The sequence below is a fragment of the Dermacentor albipictus genome, chromosome 4, assembly GCF_038994185.2.
Source record: "Dermacentor albipictus isolate Rhodes 1998 colony chromosome 4, USDA_Dalb.pri_finalv2, whole genome shotgun sequence".
Lineage (NCBI taxonomy): Eukaryota > Metazoa > Arthropoda > Arachnida > Ixodida > Ixodidae > Dermacentor > Dermacentor albipictus.
Genome location: NC_091824.1, coordinates 38742674 through 38763046, shown reverse-complemented (window position 1 = coordinate 38763046; position 20373 = coordinate 38742674). Strand labels below are relative to the sequence as shown.

General features: G+C 48.3%; 1 protein-coding gene across 8 annotated transcripts in view; it reads right to left on the bottom strand.

The window, feature by feature from the left end:
* Window positions 1-898: 898 nt before the first annotated feature.
* LOC135911446 (angiotensin-converting enzyme-like) overlaps window positions 899-20373 on the bottom strand; it is a 36768-nt gene continuing 17293 nt past the window's right edge. For 7 of the 8 annotated variants that reach the window (XM_065443737.2, XM_065443742.2, XM_065443740.2 and 4 more), the window contains 9 exons: window positions 19701-19798; window positions 13452-13621; window positions 10707-10831; window positions 8821-8919; window positions 8673-8708; window positions 4682-4826; window positions 2339-2437; window positions 2141-2263; window positions 899-1336 (listed from right to left, as the gene is read on the bottom strand). In XM_065443737.2, coding sequence (XP_065299809.2) covers window positions 1129-1336; window positions 2141-2263; window positions 2339-2437; window positions 4682-4826; window positions 8673-8708; window positions 8821-8919; window positions 10707-10831; window positions 13452-13621; window positions 19701-19798 — 1103 coding nt within the window. In that variant the 3' untranslated portion in view covers window positions 899-1128. The remainder of the gene's footprint in view (window positions 1337-2140; window positions 2264-2338; window positions 2438-4681; window positions 4827-8672; window positions 8709-8820; window positions 8920-10706; window positions 10832-13451; window positions 13622-19700; window positions 19799-20373) is intronic. The other variant, XM_070536899.1, reaches the window with a different exon arrangement.

The window sequence follows — 20373 nt, the reverse complement described above, 5'->3', positions numbered from 1 at the left end:
CTTGTGAAAGAGAAAAATAAAAAGGATAAAAAGCGGATCTGGAGTTCGGTGAGCGTGTCCTACGACGCGGACGTGTGCTGCGATGCGTACGTGTGCTTCCGATCATGGTCGTACTATTACTCGTACTCGTAGTAGTTGTAGTACGAGTAACATGTAACCTCTCAACTTGTAAAAATACAAATAAACCTTCTTCTCATTTCTTGGACATCGCCCCGGACCTCTCGATCGCCCGGCGCCTGGCACTTCACCATGCACGACCAAATAATGACCATTAGAACACACGAAAACCAACAACTCGTTGTTAACGATGTTCTATGCTACCCTGATTCTCAACAGCAACAAGCTCGAGCCTGAAATAGCAAGGCGCTTCCCTTCGTGTTATCGTACAAATTATCCCATCTAATTTCTTTCTTGTCATTTTAGTAAACCCGTATTATCTTTCTTTTTGTTTCCATTCTTTGCATCCAATTCACCGTATTTGTCTCTGTTTCATCTACGCACCTGGCGCCGCCACCTGCATTAGTTTACTTGCGTCACCAATTCACCATGTACTGCCATCAGCAGCAGTTCGTGCTGCCGCAGCGCTGTTGTTTAGACCGGTCGGGCCAAGTTTCATAACTTCGATAATGACATCGGGTTGCGTGCAATGTGCAAGTGGCACAATGCTTGCGCATATTTAGACAGCTGCCAAATGAGTTGCCGTGTGAATTTTGGTCTGTTGTACGCCATCTTACCCGATGTGTAGGTGTTGAGAACCTACTCAATCTGACTGTCGCTTTTAGTTCTCACCTATTCCATTACACTGCGTTAACGGAAATAAATTATTATAATTGTTTTAAGAACGATGTCTAACTAGCTAACGAACATGCGCAGCAAATTATTGCATACAAAAGAGACGTCCAAGTCTGCGTCCGTTTATTAGCATTTGTGCTTTGTCCGTTGCAGCCACACTCTTCAGAGGATGTATTCTTTAGGTGTCCATCCACCTGGTGGACTGTCCATTTCCGCCGCCACTGATTGGCTGGACCTGTACGCGCGAGAAGGAGACGGTCTGGGGGCACCGTCCTCCATCTCCTCCATCCAAAAGGACACAGCACAGAATGCAACCCGTAAAAGCTGAGCGTTCCTTCACGGCGTCCTCTCCGTACTGGGGCAGGAGGTGGAGTCGGTGCTCGTCCACCCGACAGTCCGACCCTTGTTTTGTTGCTTGAGCCACTCGTACAGAGGCTGGAAGTACTCGAGCATGGGACCGGCGTCCATCTCGCTCGTGCGGCCCTTGGTCAGCATGGACAGCGCCTCGGGCCACGGCCGCGACTTGCCCAGGGACAGCACGTCACTGAATTAACGGAAGGGTTGATTGGGGGGGGAGGGGGGAGGGGCGTGTTGGGGGAGGTTGCGGGTAAGTTAAGATGTGATAGCACGGAGCGTCTGCAGTGCAGAAAAGGAATTGATACGTAAAATACAAGCACAGTGTTGTACGTCTGTGTGCGTGCGCTCTTTACTCAGCCTAACCTGAAACGATGAGCCCCTTACCGGGCTCACTTAATTTACTATATATTAAGCATAAAAATAACCTTGAGACGTAGGAGAAATAAAGATAAGCATATTGCTTGTACCTGCGCAGAATAGAGAGAGAGAGAAATAAAAAGTAATACAGAAACATCGGCATCGTTGACGTTGTTCTTATCAACCGTCTACACAATCATGCTGAACGCATGCATATCGCAGAACCATATCATATGTGGTTTCCTTGGACAAAGCAAGGAGTAAAACACCTGCTGTAGTGGCTTAGTGGCTATGGCGTTGCGCTGCTAAACACAAGGCCGAGGGATGAACCCCCGGCAACGCCGCACGCATTTAGACAGGGGCGAAATGCACGAACGCCCCTGTGCCGTGCATTTCGCGGAAGCTAAAGATCACCAGGTGGCCAAAATTTCCGGAGCACGTCATTAACGTGCCTTATAATCATATCGTGGTTATGGCACGCGATGCCCAAGAATTAGGAAAAGAAAGAGTAATACACCTCGCCCGTTATATACCGTGCTTACCAAAGCCACACTGATCGTTAACCGTCGTAATATGAGATCGAGGTGTTAACCGATTTGCAAGAAATAAAGAAGGAAAAAGAAATATAAATAACCTGAACAATTTTCCGGCCTCCTTCGAGCGATAAAAGTCGCAGGTGTGCAGTGGTCCGACGTGGCCCGCTTCCTCGCACAGGGCTTTGTAAAACTGGAACTGCATGACCGCGGCCGTGAAGTATCTGGAAAAAAGGAAACATAATAAGAAGGGTTAGCGTACTTGCAGGTCCAACTGACACGCGGCCTTCGTTGTGTACCTGATGTAGGGCACGCTCCCAGAAATGTGGAACTTCGATGGAGGGTCGAAGTCTTCCGGTGTTCTTGCTACTCCGGGACAGATGCCTTGGTACTCCAGTCTGGTGGATTCAAGTCAAACGAATTAATTGAGGACGGCTCTTCCACCGAAAACATGAAATACCGGCGGCGTTCGGGGCTGTGTTTGCCCAGCACTCAAAACTTAAACACACACACACAGACTGTTATGAATATACAGTATATCCATAACTGTATATTCAACGGAGATACCTGCGTTGGTACGTCAATGTGACGCCGCGAATTTCAAAGTATATTTTCGTATATGGGTATATGGACAATAAATCGTTTTCAAAAATTCGCTATGTTCGCTCCCGCGGGTTTTAGGATATAATGTATAGTCCATCTTTGTTGATAACATAAAAAAGTGACACTAACTTAAGCGTTAGTAAATTAACCACCCTTGTCACTAGAGGAAGGTCAATTGGTCCCCGGCCTCCGAGATCGGGTGGTGAGCTCGCGACGCTGGATATCGGAGCCTATAATAAGTCATAAAAAGACGCAAAACAAAACAAAGCTGGCGACGCCTCCCTGAAGTTCCCGCACCAGTACGCCGTGACGTCATGGATTTGGACGCCATCTGCTCGGGCCTAGCTTTATGGTCGCCAATTACCAGCCCGTAAAAAAAAAGGGGGGGGCGGGGGGGGGGGCAGAATGCGAAAGAGACATACACAGCACTGACTTCCAACTGATCTTTATTTTATAGAGACCACTTGGAAGTCGGCGCTGTGTATGCCTCTTCTACGTTCGTGCCTCGTAGTTTTCGCCGTGATATTTGACGATCGTGAACAACCAACTAGCCCGAATTTAAGTTCTAGTTTTACCTCTTTGTCAGTGACTGTGGACTGCATAATATATTCTAGAAAAAGCCACAGACTGAGGTTAGCAAGATTCAAGAACTTCTACCGTGGCACGACCAATGGACACAACGACCCAGTCACGAGAAAACACTTTGTGATCTCAGACGTCACATGACGTACCGGTGCTCGGGTTTCAGTACCTCCCCCACCTCGCACTCCCCGCCCCCAAAAATAAGGAATCAAAGAACGGAAACAACGTAATTTTGGTCTTCGTCTTTTCCTTGTGTTAATAAGCCTTCTGCCGCGCAATTAACGAAAATAGAGCTTTGACAAAATTCTTCATAAGTACCAACTGGTTTAGTGTAATATTTAGTGTCTCTTTAATTTGCGGCGCTACTACCAATTGAGGAGTTATTTTATTCAATAAAATGTACACTACAAGCGAATTTCCACCGTCGTCGTCGTCGCCAGCTTCGTCGTGAGGCTCTTCATAAAGTCCCAGTGTGATAAGATCACGCCCCGTGTGGCATGTACTGTGAGTGCGAGAAAGCGTGCAAGGGTGAGTCGAGGAGGATAGAGGTTTCAGGCGGTTCGTAATTCCGCGTGCCGAGTGATCGAGGTCACGTGATCAAGCGCGTCCTTGGGTGGGGAGTAGTGCAGGTGAGCAGGCGTCTCCTCTTCTAGCCCGGCCGTGGCTGCGCGTAGCTGTCCACGCGCATTATCTTAGAGCTAATCTGCGGCGGGCGCAAATGTGAAGCGATCTCAGATGCCTCGTCACTTCATCCGCGCTGTCTTCCCACGCACCTATAGTTGTACACTCTAAAAACAGTTGCACCCTTTGGGGTGTATATTTGCCACACACCAATAATCATCATCTGTCTTGTCCGCATTTCCTTGCTTCAACGCTGCGAGCGCGGTACTTTCCAGTAACGAACGACATGTGCGTTATCAGCATGACATAGCATTCCCGACAGGAAAGTAGCGGGCGCAGCGTTTTCAAGAAAGGAAACGCATCAAGGCAGATGACGATTATCGTTGCGTGGCAGATTACACCCCAAAGGGTGCAAACATATTTCAGAGTGTGTAGGTCTCCTGATGTGAAGCGTCGCAAACGCGTTTAGGCGAGAAGCCCGACTTCCCGGGGCCGGTGCTCTTCATCACGCAAGCACTGCGACGCGTCCCCGCAGTCATTAGTGAAATCTCTCCACGTTTGTCTATGCGCGAGTGACACCGTGCTTGTTAATTTAATTAATCAAATCTTTACAGCAGTTTATGAAGCCGATAAAATTAAGAACCTTACTTCGTGCAGTTTCATGTTTTGCTACCGCTATCGACGCTTCGTCTTTCAAGCGAAACTATGACTTTATCCTTCGCTTTTCTTTCTTTTCCTTTTTTAACCCGGGAGCTAGATAGGTCGGCTGCTGCGGCATGCTTGAAATCGCACGGTTTAGAAATAACCAGAAAGCGTACGTGTACAATTGCACTCACAGGTGGTCCCACCAGCCCTTGTTGTACTCTTCGGGCTTGTACTGTCCCTTGAACACTTTCCACCGCCAGAGGTCGTAAATGTACAAGGACGGAAGGGCGGCCACTTTATCCAGTGCGACCATGTACAGCTGGTTGATGTGTCTCTCTGCGGTCAAATACAAATTACCTAATTAAAAGCGAATATGGTTGCTAATAAAAAATAAGAACCTTCCCCGTAACTGTCTCAAACACTTCTGCAATGGCAGGGGTTAAAACGTCACGAAACGACTAACGCACTTACAAAGAGAAAGAAAGAAACATACAAACAAAGAAAGAAAGACACGCGCGTTGTGATATCATGACATGAATATTTGACAATACTCAGACTTGGTATAGCACATCTCATATGTCATAATTATCATATACGAGTACATCTCCTGCACAGACCTGCTACAATGCTTTCTAATTGACTTCATTGTCAGCCTGGTAGGCCACTGACTTCCTAAATTTCAGTTTACGAACTAGATCCACCCGCACTGTAGTGGATGAATGGCTGTATAGCGTTCTGCTGCTGAACAAAAGGTCGTTGGTTCGATTGCAGGTCGCGTCAGCCGCGCTTCAAAGGGGGTGCAAGGCAAAAGAAAAAGTGGTCTCATACGTAGTAAGAATTCCACATAATGGAAGTTAACCCATAGCTCTCCAGAAGGCCGTCTCTCGTATTTCTTGTACTGCTTTCAATAATAAATCAATTATTGGTTCCGCCATACTTATACGTTCTCGAAGGTCTGTGTGCATTCGAGTCTGCAAGTGCAAATGATCATGAATACTCTTGTAGCGATAAAGAGAGGCGTTACTTTGAATATTAGTTTTGAGTAAGACACGCGGTCCAAGGCTTTCTCGAAGTCTAAAAATAGTATATCAGTCTGTGCACTATCGCAAGAACATTGAACAGGTAATTCGTAATGTGAAGTATCTGCGTCACTGTAGACGTGGCCATGCTTGAGTCCGTGCTGACTTGCTGACTGTTTAAGTAAATATTTGTCTTTGTAAAAATGCTGCTTAAGTGTTTGAAACGAAAATGTTCCAACACTTTGTTAGCTGTGCACAACACGAACACAGGTCGATAATTAGTTCGTGCAAGCTTGTCGCCTGTTTTATGTATCGGAATAATTTTACCGATTTTCAAGTAAACAGAAATTTCCCCTTTCTGCAAACATTCGCAAAAGGAAACGAAATACTTACCACTTCGCCTATCTAAAGTATTCAGAATTAAATCGGGTCCCGACGATTTCTCGGTGTCTAGATTGAGTAGTGCTGAAAAAATACCTTTTTGTTTGATTAGCAGATGGGGAGTTCATACTTAGGCACGTGGTTAACATATGTACTATTGTCGCTATTGCTTGAAAAAAAACTAAGGTGGCCATCGTCCTCCGTCCTTATCACGACGTCCTTATCACGCATCCTCAATTTCTTGACCGATTCCAGCCAAAACTTTCTAAGATGAAGTTGCGCACCTTAACGTTAAAGAAAAAAAAAAAGGTATACCTAGAAGATTTTATTTTTCAGCGCAGATCTGATTGCATTGTCGCCAAGACGCTGTTATCTTTACAACTTTTGGACGATAGGCGTTTTGCGCGCCGCTTTCGACGAAGCATTCGCGGGTGATCTAAGGGTTTCGACGTCCTTCTGTGCCTGCCCAAGACAATGGCGCGCCGTTCATTTGAAGTGCAGCGACGAAGCCGCGACGTCTGTAACATTCTTGCGACGCTGTGAAAAGTGGTCCTAATCGCGTTCTAGAAAATTTGATATGCTCATATCGTGCGCATTGTTAAAATCGTGGTAAACGTTTGGCTTCGGATGTACAGTATTGCGAGACAGGTGGCTTTTATAAATGACAGAGAGATGGTCCGATATGCCAGGTACAATATCAACAGTGTAACCTGACTGGCCAATGTTGTCTGACATGAAAACGAGGTCTACAATCGAGCCTGACGCCGCAGTCTGACGCGTCGGTGTATGTACTACCGGCTGCAGATAAAAGCGCACGCGATATCTAACAAGTAGCACACATTAAAGGGCCCTTCGCCACGCCACGTGGCAAATATTGGTTATACGCTGGAAGTAGTTGCGTGCCCTCTAAGTAGTGTTCTAATGCAAAAATTGTTCAAATTAGTTAAATAATAGCAGATATAGAAATATTTGAAGTGACACAAACCCATGATTTCAGAATGCGAGCGTCTCGGCCAACAAAAACACTCTCCCCACGTGCCCCGCATAGCCTCCGCAAACGCAATTCCTTCCCTGCGTTCTCCCATACCGGAGCCGGAAGATCGCGTGGCGAATACGTCACGGACCCCGCCTTCTTGTTTTCTCTCTCGCGTTTTTCTGAGTGACGCACTTCCGGTGATGGTCTCGCGAGCGAGCTGTTGCGTTTGTCTCGTTTCGCGCAGCCGACTATTTTGCGTGCTCTGCCCGAGAACACCTGATTAGCGGTATCAGTCAGTGCCGTAATCACAAGCACCGAGGCAGGCGCGAGAGAATTAACGAGCATGATTGCGGTGCTGGAACACGGTAGAAATGCCATAGTTTCGTTTTCTGAGCGCGCGGCTGCACGACGTGTTAGCAAGTAGACGAAACGGAATTAGACCGCCCTTGCTACGGTACGAAGTAAAACAAAACACGCTGACATTCGGCTTGTATCTTATAATATTTCTCCAAACTTTAATTTGTCTACTGAAGCGACAGATTAAAGAAATAACTGGTGTTGCGTTCAATAATTTTCGAAGTCAGGTGTCACTGACTGACGTCACAGCTCTGCCATGTACGTAGGCGACTTGATTGAATTGACGGCGACTTTCCGGCTGGGCACGCGGTGCCCAAGAGGAGAAGGCCAAACGACGTTGTTTGGTTTGATATTTAAGCTCTTTCCTTGGCGCGTAGGAAGGTGATACCTGGTAGACATGATCGTTGGCGCGTAGGAAGGTGATACCTGGCAGACATGATCGTTGGCGCGCATTCTATGCACTGCGCTTGTCAGGTCAAATCGTCCACACCTGGTGAGGGGCCCTTTAAGCCCCAATCTATATTAGGCATGCTGAAGTCGCCAATGATAATAATAATAATAATAATAATAATAATAATAATAATAATAATAATAATAATAATAATAATAATAATAATAATTAAAAATATATATTGAACCCACTCTCTGTGGGAATCGATGTAAGCAAAGCTTACTGCGCTGTTTTTTGGTGATGATTGCAGGAGATGTTGAGGCGAATGTTTACGTTCTTCAGTGTTCCGTGCAATACGAGAAGGGTGACGAGATGCTAAACGTTACCTTGCGTGCATAACTTGTGTTCGTCTGCGTAGTGCAGAGAATACCAGACGTGTTTGCTTGATTGTGCGCCACTGTTCGTGGCCTGCGAGAAGGTTAACACTGTCATTGCCTCACAGGGTGCATCGCATCGTGGCAGAAGCTTTAAGCTTCATTTAAGTCATGGGACTCTATGTGCTTTCATGCCTTTGTGGGGAGCTCACGGATAATTACAGCAGTCGAGAGGACATTGTGGCGACGCAATGTAAAGGTCCGAACAAGTTTCTCACGTCGCCTTTCCTGTCTGTCGCGCTCCTGCTATGTATGTACACGCAGTGAAGCACCCTCCCCTCCCGCCCCCCGACGCGGCGTGGCAGACAGCAGCAGCAGTGGAAAAGTCGAAGGCACAGACAAAGAAGGCTTCGCTTCAGAAATAGTATTTGACAGAATAAAAAAAGTCTTCCGCAAGGACAACCATATACGAAGAAAGATATTGGATACAAGCAGCAGCCAAAACGCAAAGTACGAAATTGATATATGCCTCACAAATACTCAGTATCAGTCTGTACGTAGCAATATATAAAGCAATTGTTCTATGGCACCCAATACACAAATTATGGTAGTAATCAAAGGCGGGGACAGAGCGACGCCTTTCCAACGGCACAATGCAGTGTGCTGTTCGTTACGTGTACTTACGTGTGGCAACAGCCCTGCCTTCTCGCTGCTGCTGTACTGCATGACAGTGAAGCACTTACGTGTCATTTCCACGACGATTATATGCAGCAAAGTTGAATTATATGCATTTTACCGGTTGCTGTGATCGTAGAGTAGTTAGTACATTTACCGTTATCGTCTGGGTCCTCCTCCAGTAGACCGATTGCGTGCAGATGCTTCGGGGTGGTGAAGGAGAGGGCTATTGTGTCTCCAACCGCCTCGTGAAAACCTGCAGATGTATCGTGCACAACAGATGAAATATACAGTATTTAACACAAGATTGAGACAGTACAGGCTCTTGAATATTTAGCTTATCCAATGGAACCCCACTTTCAACTGCGGTAAATGCGTTTACACGAGCACCTGGCAACGCGGGCTTGCAGTTTGTAATGTTTCGATGCCATACTACACAGCGACATCTTGCTCGCTGACGCTGTCCTCAGACAAGTGTTTCAGGTTTGTTGCTCATCGCGCGAAGGTATTATGGTTGCACGCGAAAAAGAACTCGGCTTCTCCTGTGTTGCGCATTGCCTTCCTGCGCGAAGCATTCGCGCGCGCGCAAAAAAAAAAAAAAAGGAGAGAAACAAGCGCCTGATTGTGTTTCACCAAGCGCGCGATGAGCTGCAGAACACGTTCCCACTATTCCGTGAAACTGGAGAGAACTGCCGCAATGCAGTGATTACATATCACCTGAATTGCATGTCAAGTATTATATCCCCGTGCAGTCGCAAAAGTTTGAACATAAGCACTACTTTGTTCAACAAATGGTTTACTATATAAGTAGGTAAAGTGATACGTGAGTTTGTGAACACATTACGTGTCGAAATCTGGTGCTGACTTTCTCTCGTCGCCTGCAAATTGCTTGCCTTTTTCCCGCCAGCGACCGTTTTCCATCAGATTGTCGTGGTTATCCAGTTATCGCTCGGCGCAGGGAGCACCTGCATGCTGTATCCGACAGCTCCTGAACGTTGTCGTGGAGTAACAAGCATGTAGTGCCTTGTCTAATCAAGATGCGCGCGCGCGACGCCATTACTGGTGTGGATTCTGTAATGAGCACCAGCGATTGCTACGCAAATGCGGTACCGTTGATACGTGCATAAGCAGCCGACAAACTTGACCCGCGAGTTTAGATTTCGACGACCTGCGACCGTGGTTGCAGCTATTGTTGTGGTTTGAGTGTTTCCGCGTCTTTCAGGCCACACGTTCGACCGATAAGAAACTAGGGCCCGGGTTCAGTAGGCGTTCCATCCATAAGCGCTCTTTGGCATTGGCCAGTCACCTTCAATGATATTAGGCCCAGCATCAGGATTGCTTGCAGTATTCTCTTACGAAAAAAATATTCTAGTGTAAGGGACGTTTGTGAATACGGGCGTTGAATCTTGTATCCCATCTGTGGCAGTTTTTGCTTCCACAACGTGATGCTATATTTCCTGGATATCATTTTAGAAAACTTTCCATACAGGACCTCTACAGATATTCTTCCATTCTATTTATACAAACATCTCACGTCGTAAGTACGCAAACAGCCTGGACCCATAAATGAATCCCCAAGACGAAGCCCTGTAATCACGCACACACACAAGAAAAATACATTTTATGCTAAAAACGTTCCTAAGAGGAAGTCGTAGCCAATCCTGATGCTGCGCATAAAAGTAGTGAAGGCGGCCGGCTAGCTAATGACCAAGAGCACTTACGAACGAAAGGCTTCGTGAACTCTGCCCAGATATCTTAAGCGAGGAGTGCGTCTATGATCGTACGAGTGGCTATCTCCATCAAAGTAGCAAATAACAAACGTCGGTGGCGTGTTTGGCGCCATTTATTATATGCCAGTGTGTGTGTGTGTGTGTGTGTGTGTGTGTGTGTGTGTGTGTGTGTGTGTGTGTGTGTGTGTGTGTGTGTGTGTGTGTGTGTGTGTGTGTGTGTGTGTGTGTGTGTGTGTGTGTGCGTGTGTGTGTGTGTGTTTGTGTTTGTGTGTGTGTGTGCGCGTGTGTGCGTGTGTGTGTGTTGTAACTTCACCTGGGTTGGCTCCTGTTCGGAAGAATATGGGCTGGCGCGCGTACAGAAGATCGTACTCGATGTGACCCATCTCGTGGTGTACAACACGCAGGTCGTCAGCCTTCACTTGCGTACACTGCTTGATCCTGAGCAAGGAACAGAACACATGAAGGGCGGTTATTGTGGCGGGAAGAGTCAGGCGTGCTATTCGCGCAGCTTGGAAATTGTCTCGGGATCTTTGTTCTCGAGTTAGTCTCGTTGCAGCGGCAAGTATAATTGTTCACTTCGGTTTTACAAGCAAGTTCCTCGTTTAGAAAGTAATGTGTTTTCACCTGCGTGTTTTTTCTCTGCTTTTTTTTTAAGTTTGTGCCAAGCGTTTGAAGTGAGAGAGCTATAGTTTTACTCCATGGATGATTTACGTTACCGTTCCGTCGGGACACAAGACACAGCGGTTGGAGTGTAGAACATTATTTCAGTCTACGTAACCAGCCGGTCATCAACGAGCGTATCAAAAGTATCAGCATTAGCCATGAAGGATAGTGGCAAAGGATAAAAAGGTGGAAAGAGAGTTGGGGGGCGAGATTGTCAAATACGACCTTGGCTGAATCAATCATATTCAGACTTTGGCTAAAGGGAATCTGTTGACGCGGTTACAGAAAAGTTCGGAAACGTTATATGCTGGTTTTCACGATGTGCTGAAAGAACATCATTATTTACAAAGTTCATACTGAGAGAAAATAAAGGCTACGTTATGGACTATGTGCGCAAGATTTTTTGAAGTGTGTGGGTTGATTATCGGGGCCAAATAAAAATTACGAAAACCTCGTTTTCTGCCTGTTAGAGGCATTATATAAAACGGTTATGATGTCTCCCCCGCTGCTGTGAGGGAATCAATAGTGGAGGTAACCATATATTCGCTTAGTATAGGGACTACGGCAGACAATTAGGGAAAGTGTGCACTCTGCCGATTAATTGCAGCCTTTGCAGCAAACTATATTCACACAAGAGTTCCTGAGCTTTACAAGATTGGTTTATAAACAGCGTCGGGAGTTAGCCTAATCTGGTGAAAGAAGTCGACGTGCCGAAAACTTATCATTTCTAGAGAAAAGGTGACGTGTTACAGGACCATGTGCGTGGAAAGTTTTAAGAGCGCATCAGTTCATTACGGGCTCTGTCGAAAATCTCTCATGCAATTGCTTCAACACGTCATTGGGCCGTTATAGACAATGTTCGCCACAGCCTTAGGATAGATGTACGCGACACCAAGTTCACATTCAATAGGTTTAGTTAGGGGACTAGATATAGAGCTGACGCATGAGGACAAATGAAGTTCTTTACTTAATTTATAAGTTTTGTAAATAATTCAGTACTTAACCCTCGATTCCTTACTATTCTTATTGCGATAGCAATTACTTATATGGACACTTAAACCGCATTTCTGCCGTCGGCGTCGCCGTCGCCGTGAGGTTGCGTATAAAGTCCAAGGGCCATAACATCGTCGCCGCGCACTTGGCGCTGTATGTGCGAGTGAGAGCGTGCGAGGGGAGACAACAATCGCGGTTCAATCTCGCCCGCGCGAACGGGACGGAAGCGGAGAGGAAGCGCGCCGTCTTCCGTGGCGCGAAGCATCCAACGTTGCGAAGCGCCGGGCGAACGGAAGGGAGGGGGGCAGAGTTTTACTTCGGCTGCAACTGCGCATGTGGCAGCTAAGCGCGGTCGCGCGGCCGTATCTTGAGGGCGACCTGCGTTGGGGTCAAAGTCTGGGTGTGTCGGCCGCTCATGGCCTTGTGCGTGCTGCGCGTTCTCGGCGCTCAATATGCTTTGGAGTGATAGGCAGCACGAAGTTCACTTCGCTCGTTGCAGCTGACGCGTTTCCTCACGCCAGCGTTTTTGACAGCGAGTGAGTGGGAATGTGGTGGGTTCATATTTGCAGTGCGCTGACACCATGCTTGTAAATTTAGTAAGCAAGCGAATGTTTACAAGTTGATACGGCCGATAAAAGCACTACTATTACTTCGTATGGCTGTCTGCTAATTTACTATCGCAATCAATGCTTCGCCTTTCGGGCGAAACTGCGGCTTTTATGCGTTATAAAAGGTTCCGATGGTAGGTAGCAGGTGATCAAATTAGTGTATAGCTCAGTTACACTACTCGCGACAGTTTTGCATTATCGAAAACATGGTGTAGTAAAAGAAGACAATAAAAACCATATTGACACGTGTACTTGTTTATCGGGTGACCGCGCTTCCTCATCTAACAAATGTTATGGCGCAGTGCAGGACGCGCCTGCATGTATCGGAAGTTTCCGGAATGTTATCAATGGTTTCATGAGCTGTCTGTTGTCACCGAACCTTTCCTAATCTGATTGCACGTATGCACGGCGCGAATGGTATAGAACTTTCTGGAACCCGGGTATCAGCGATTACTCTGGAACTTTGGATGACTGATTACAAAAAGCCGACGCGCTTGACCCACTGATTAGATTTTCGACAATCTCCGATTGCGGTCGTCGCTATCGTTGCTCTATGAGTATTTTATTTTAGAGGGCACAGGTTCGCCCAATAAAACGCTAGTTTCGTCACTCGCAGTTTTGGCGCTTTCTTCACCATCGCTACTGCATTACAATATTTCACACGGAGTTACTAAAAGCTCTGGCGTGAATGAGATGTTTCAGTTCTCTGTCCTCCTGCTTACACAACCGTGGACGAGACTGTAGGACTAATTTCAGGCTCGCTGTTACGCGCGGTCTGAGGAAGCTGTGCCTACCTGACGTCCCCGGTGCCGCAGAAGTCCCAGGCGGAAGCATGGCACACAACTTCTCGGTCCTTCGGTTTCACGAGGAGCGAGTTTGCCCAGAATGATTCCGGCATGGGCGGAAGTCCGAGGGAGGTGAAGAACTCTTCAGCGAGCTTGAACATCTCCATAACGGTCATATTCTGTAAATGCAATTACGGGGAATTCATGCGAGGAAGCAGAAAGGAAGCCGGCGTATGAAAACTTTACTGAGATGTGCACAAACTAGCCTAAGTGCACGTTTCGCTGAGGTAAAGAAATACTGGCGTGACAGTTTCTACTACTCTTTTTTTTTCGCGCTAAATAGGGGTTCTGGAACTTGAAACCCTGGAAATCACATAGGCAGACTCATGAGCACCCTAGATAATTTACTATTGACACGCGTACTTATTTATCCCTTTCTTGGGGACTGTTTCATCCGCTAACAACTTAATGTTACGGCTCAGTGCAAGGTGCGCCTGCCTGATTTGAAACTTACTCGAATGTTTTCATTGATTATATCTGTTGTGATGTGTTCTCGCCGATCTTTCTGTAATCAGATCGTATGCGCGACACGAATTGTTTAGTACTTTCTAGAAGGCACGCGCGCACCAGCCATTACTCTGGCAACTTCGATAACTCATGTATAAAAGCCGACGTGCTTGACCTGCAAATAAGACTTTCGACGATCTACGTACCACCTCGCTCGCCACTATCGTGGTGCTTGAGCGTGACGTGTTTGACTAGCAGAAGTTCAGCCAATAAAGAGTTAAATTCACAGTTTCACAATAAAGAGTTAAACTCACAGTTTCTACACTGCGTCCTTCTTAACCGTCATTACAACGTAACATCTAGTGGAGATGCTTATGCGCTAAAGTACTGGATGCCCCCGCAAAACCGTGATCCAAGCCCGAACCGCTAAGACAGAAACAACGTCGCCAAGGACTAGCAGGCTAAGCACAGGCTGCGAGGATTTCAACCAGAGTACGAACCTCTTTCCGAGGAGAGAAATCAAGGCAAATTCAACAACCACAACGGCAGCCCCAGCGTCCTTCATTGTGCTGCAATAGGCCAGGGTACCACTGACCTTCCGCGGCTCATCGTTTGAAGACCCGGAAAACTGGCTGGAGACATGCGGAAGGGTCACTACATTCATAAACTGCAACTCCGACGACAAGCTGCGGCATGTATACTTCTCCTTGGAAGGCGCAACCAGGAAGTGGTTCGAGAAACATGGGTCCGCCTTGAAACGTGGGACTGCTTTCGCTGAAGAGCGAAATCTAAGCACTAGGCTTCGACGAGTTCCGGGAGACCATCCGGGCAATTGTAAGCGTTGCAAGCGAAGGACTGCGTAGGATGCAATCGATGCAATCGCAGGTACCTTCAATTGCTGACATCGTCCGAGAGGCGATCCAGCAGTCACTTGGAGTCACTGAATCGCTGCAGCCTCAGCAGGAAGCGATGACGTATGCCGTTTAGGCATCCGTCACATTCTCCCTCCGCAACCGCCCACCACCTCCTCCGCCGCCAGCACGCGAACACGTCACCCATCGCTGCTACCCAGGGAAGACAGAGGTATGGCGCACTGCAGACCACCGCCCACTCTGTTATCGCTGCAGCACCACCGGTGCCCATACCGCGAGATGCGGCTACAAGGGTTCGCCATGAACGCGTCGCGTCCACAGCTGGGCGAACGACCTTGAGACATCGCCGACTACCTGGATGCAATTGAGTGGAGAGCGCAACGGTCTTTCCATTTGTCATCACCAGGCCGCTACCTTTCGCCGCAGCCACGACCGTACACAGTTCCAACCCGGGGCCGGCCAGTTATCCCATATCCGGAAAAGTTAAAGCAGCAATCGATGGAGGTGCGGTTGCTGTTCGTCATAATGTCAAAGATCCTCCACCGACGACGCTTCAAGAACTCTCTCGACCACGTAGCAACGACACGCCACTATCCCGACACAGCCTCGAAGCCACGGAGGTGCGGCTGCTGTTCGTCATAATGTCAAAGATCCTCCACCGACGACGCTTCAAGAACTCTCTCGACCACGTAGCAACGACACGCCACTATCCCGACACAGCCTCGAAGCCAAGACTACGCCACCTGCAGAAGATCAACAACGAGACGTAACAGGAACAGGACAGTGTGAGGTAGCCGTGATGTGAAGCCGCGACTTTGCTCTAACGCAATACGAAGAACCACATACCTCGATCAATTTGCTTCTCGACGGCCGCGCAGTCTCCACTCTTGTCGACACAGGAGCCAACTACTCCGCCCCGAGTGGATGTTTCACCGCCAAGTTAAAGAGAGTTAAGACTGCATCGGAAGGCCTCCACATTCGCACATCTGGAAGAAACGTGATAACGCCGACTGGAATCTGCACGGCAAGGGTGACAGTGCATAACCAGACTTAACATGTGACGTTTGTTGTCACAATTTTTACGGGAAGTAATCCTCGGCATGGGACTTCCTAGGCCAACACGGAACAGTCATCGACTTAGTATCCAAGTCGATTACACTGTCCTCGAACCAAGAGATACCACCTAATAGGAGTCTGAGTTGCCGTGCATTGAACGACCTCGAAGATCAAGCCACTATTCCACCTCGCACCAGCATGATGATTTCCGTCGGAACAGAAAACACGAGATGCATGGAAGGAATCGTTGAGTGTGACCAACAACAGATGCTCAGAATTCAGCGTCGCAAGGGGAATTGTACAATTGCGCGGAGCAAAGAACAGGCAATGGTGGCAAATTCAATCTTGAATTCAAACACCTGAATAAGGGCACGAATATTGCATGCATGGAAGAAGTTACAGCAGCCAGTGTTGGTCCTCTCGGACTCAGCCGAACCAACAATGATGGTTCATGGTACGAACCACCCTTCGATATTAATCCGGTACGAGTGCTGCTTCTCGTTATCGTCAAGGATTCGAAAAACACCAGCTGCTAAATATCGGATAATAACCGAAGAATGCGCTCGACCACTTCACCAGAACCCTTAACGAGTTTTGATGCGAGGACGTGAAGCTATAAGATAAGTCGACAAAATGCTGCGGGACGACGTCATCCAGCGGTCGAAAAGTTCGTGGGCTTCCTCTGTAGTCTTTGTGGTGGAAAGGGGGGAACAGGTGCGTTTCTGAGTCGATTACCGACGCCCGAGCAAAATCACAAAGAAGGACGTATACCCCATTCCACGGATAGGCGACGCGTTGGACCGGCGCTGCAATCTAAATTATTTTTCGTCGATGTACTCCAAAACGAGCTGCAGGATAATCGAAGTCGACGAGAGGGAAAGACAGAAGACCGCCTTTACGGCCTCTATGAATTCTAGGTCATGCTTTTTGGTCTTTTACCACGTGGTCTTTACCCAGCAGTTCCACCAGATTTCTCGTTGGACAAGACAGACAGACAGACAGGCAGACGGCATACAGACAGACAGACAGACAGACAGACAGACAGACAGACAGACAGACAGACAGACAGACAGACAGACAGACAGACAGACAGACAGACAGACAGACAGACAGACAGACAGACAGACGGACGGACGGACGGACGGACGGACGGACGGACGGACGGACGGACGGACAAAAGAGCTTTAGTGAGGTCCTAAGAAGCACCGCACTTAGAGCAGCACCGCGGGCTACTCCCATGCGGGGACGGGGAGGCCTAGCCTCACCGCCGCATCCTGGGCTCTCTGGACAGCATGGAGTTGCGTGAGAAGCTCGGAACTCTTGATGGCAGAGCTCCACTCCTCCTCAGTGACTTGATTGGGTCCCGGTAGCGACGGGCACCACCATAGCATGTGGTCTAAGCTGTTAACAGACCCGCAGTCCGGGCAGGTAGACTCGAAAGCGTCCGGAGCCATAATGCTGAGGAAAGCTAAACTGGGATACGACCAAGTCTGCAACATTCTGAGTGTGATTGCCTGAGACATGTATAGTTTACCGTGCGGAGGCGGAAAAGCCCACCTGCCCATTTGATAGTGCTTGGTGACTTCATTAAAGGGGAATAAAATGCCCTTAAATTTTCCGTACGTATCGTGCAGACCTGCGTCCTCTCCGGTGCGGATGGTTAGAGCGCGCGCCCGAGAGTGAGCAGTAGCACTGAGCTTGGTGAGGGAATCTAGATGAGAGTCGAGATGTGCCAGAAAGAAAGCATTGGTGTGCGGGGATATAATCTTATTGCCGAGAATTTTAGAGGCTTCGACAGAAATGGAGCCAGAAGCAAAGGCCCTAACTGCCGATCTAGTGTCTGTGTAGATTTGCGATCTACTATCGTCCAGGAGGACAAGAGTTATGGCCGCCTGCTCCACCCTCGAGGGAGTAGAATCTTTTAAAGATGCGGAATTGAGGATCGAACCCTTGTGATCGATGACAACGGCAGCGAACCTGGCAAATCGAGCGAGGTTCGTCCCTAACGTGTCCGAGAAGCGCGACGGCCCTGGCCCTGCGCCTGCCGACGTTTTGCTGTGGATTAACGCTGCAAGGAAACGGAGAGGCCTGAACGCTGGCCCTTTGGGAGTCAGAGAGCTGATGTCGCCGCTCCGCAACGAGCGTGGCGTTGAGGCCGAGTACGGCCAAAATCTTTCTTCCGGCCGGCGTAGACAGCAGTCGAGCTACTTGGGCAGATTCCTCTGCATCGGTGATCTCTTCCAAGGAGTTGTTAACACCTAGCTGTATGAGCCGCATGGTGCTGGCTTGCATGGGAATGCACGGCGAAGAACAAGGTAGCGCTAACTTTTCTGGTTCTTGATGCACCCGACTGCGCATCAAGAACCACCAAACTGCTCACCAAGAACCACGAAACGACGGACAGCCGACACTAGAACCTCCAACGACGCTACGTGGAATACCAGCCCGGCGACTGCGTTTGGGTTTGCATGGCAATGCGCCGACGAGAACTTGGTGAGAAACTTTTGCGACGCTGTTTCGGACACTACAAGATCATCCGACGTATTGGCGCACTGGACTATGAGGTCGAGCCAGACGGCATTACGCGATCACAGCGGCACCGGCCGCAACCGCAAGTATAGTCCGTGCCATGCGGATTAAATTCTTCTGCCAGCGATAACGAACTCACTGACTTTGTTTTTTTCTTGCTACTTTTTTTTACTGCGCGTGTTTTAGTTTTTAGAGCGCAGCTCCTAGGCGCGAGTTCCTGCGGCGATCGTCGGCGTAGGCGTAACCGAGCGAACGAGCGAAGGATGAAAGCGAACGCGGAGCGCAGCGGGAGATAAAGGAGAGCGAGGAAAGCGGAGGAGGAGGGTGCAGTTTCCCATGAGGCGGAGAGCGGAACAGGAGGGTACGGCGAAAGCTCAAGAAAAGCGCAGGGGCGCACAAGACGGGCTTTGCGGCGACGATGGCTACGATATGGCGCCAAAGCAGCGCATGTCGTCTGTATGGAAACAAAGCGTGTTACTCACAGCGTTCTCTTCCTTATGTAAGCCGTGTACCTATATATCATCATGATGCAAAATGTTGACACGCGCAACGAAAACACGTATAGAGTCGCGCTAAAATTTCGCATTAGAGAGTGTTATATAATCGTCGTTTTTTTCTTCTGGGCACAAGTTCGCCCAACAAAGAATTAATTCCGTGATTCACAGTTTTCGATACTATGTTCTTCACTGTCACTACAACGTGGCAATACAATAGCTCTGCGATGAACCATTTTCAGTATCGTTTCCCAGGAGAGATGTATGGTGTCGGCACGTCACGGCGCAGTATAGGTGGTCACGTGGAAGCAAGAGATCGCAACGTTTTGACACTCACTCCCGGGAGCTCGCTTGGTGGTCCCTTATGCTGCAACATAGGGCAGCGCAATGAGTGGCCCATTGCAGATGACCGAGAAAGACGGAACGAGTGTGAAACGCCGTGATGGCATCCCCTCACGTGATCACCTACTGCGTCATGACATCGCGACAGATACACCATTCTTGGAAAAGGTTTCAAAACTTTTCTTCTTCTAAGCTGGCCCGAATATAGAGAAAATACCTTAAAATTCATGACGTCACACTTACGTGGTAGCGTTTCGAGTCTAGCGCGAAATTTAAAAACAGAAAAATTTTGGCCTTGCATTTTTCCCCATAGGTATATCATCGCGAACCAAAACGTCGATGCGCTAACAGCTGTTACAGATTATTCCTTCTTTAGCATTTTTCAACATTATGCCGACACTTCAATAGTAAAATGCTGCTGCTTAAACATATGTACGTTCAGCTTCGGCACCGCTTACCCTTTTTCTCATTGTGTCTGTTATGTTCACCTCCTTTTTGTCAGGGAAAGGCCGGGTGATTTCGTTGAGGGCGTGCCAGTGTTGGGAGTGGATGTGACCTGTATAGGTGTCGCAAAAAACAACAGGATGTGTCTGAGAGAGCTACTTGTTTCTGTACGGCAGCATGCGACATCAACTCCACTGGTATTTATCCAGCGCAAAGGATGGACAAGTTTGTATTCATATGACCATGCTATCGTGGCGAATGAGTGAGGGGAAAGCAGTGCAGTGTTTTTTGCAGACGACGGTTCTTGCATCTCCGTAAATGCATCCCGTAGTACCGCGGAACACCGAAAGCAGACGTGCTCAGCGTAATGCCCCTTAAACTTCGTAAAGTACTGCCACGCTTTGAAGAATGCCGCCTCCTCCTCGCGCGCTCTGGCCGAGGCCGATGCCACGTCGCTATTGGCCTAATATCATCACGTGGGCCCTCACGCCGTGCATCAGCGCCATTTTTGCTCGAGAAGCATCTACGGAGTGGCGAGGAGCGCAAGTTGGCGCCGTTGCTACGCTCGAGCAGTGTAGGCGGCGCAACGATCGAGGAGGGACGTGAAAGAGAGGAGAAACGAGGAGGAGTGAAGGCGGAGGAGGGGAGTGTCACTACTTTACGAAGTTTAAGGGGTTTTAGCTCAGC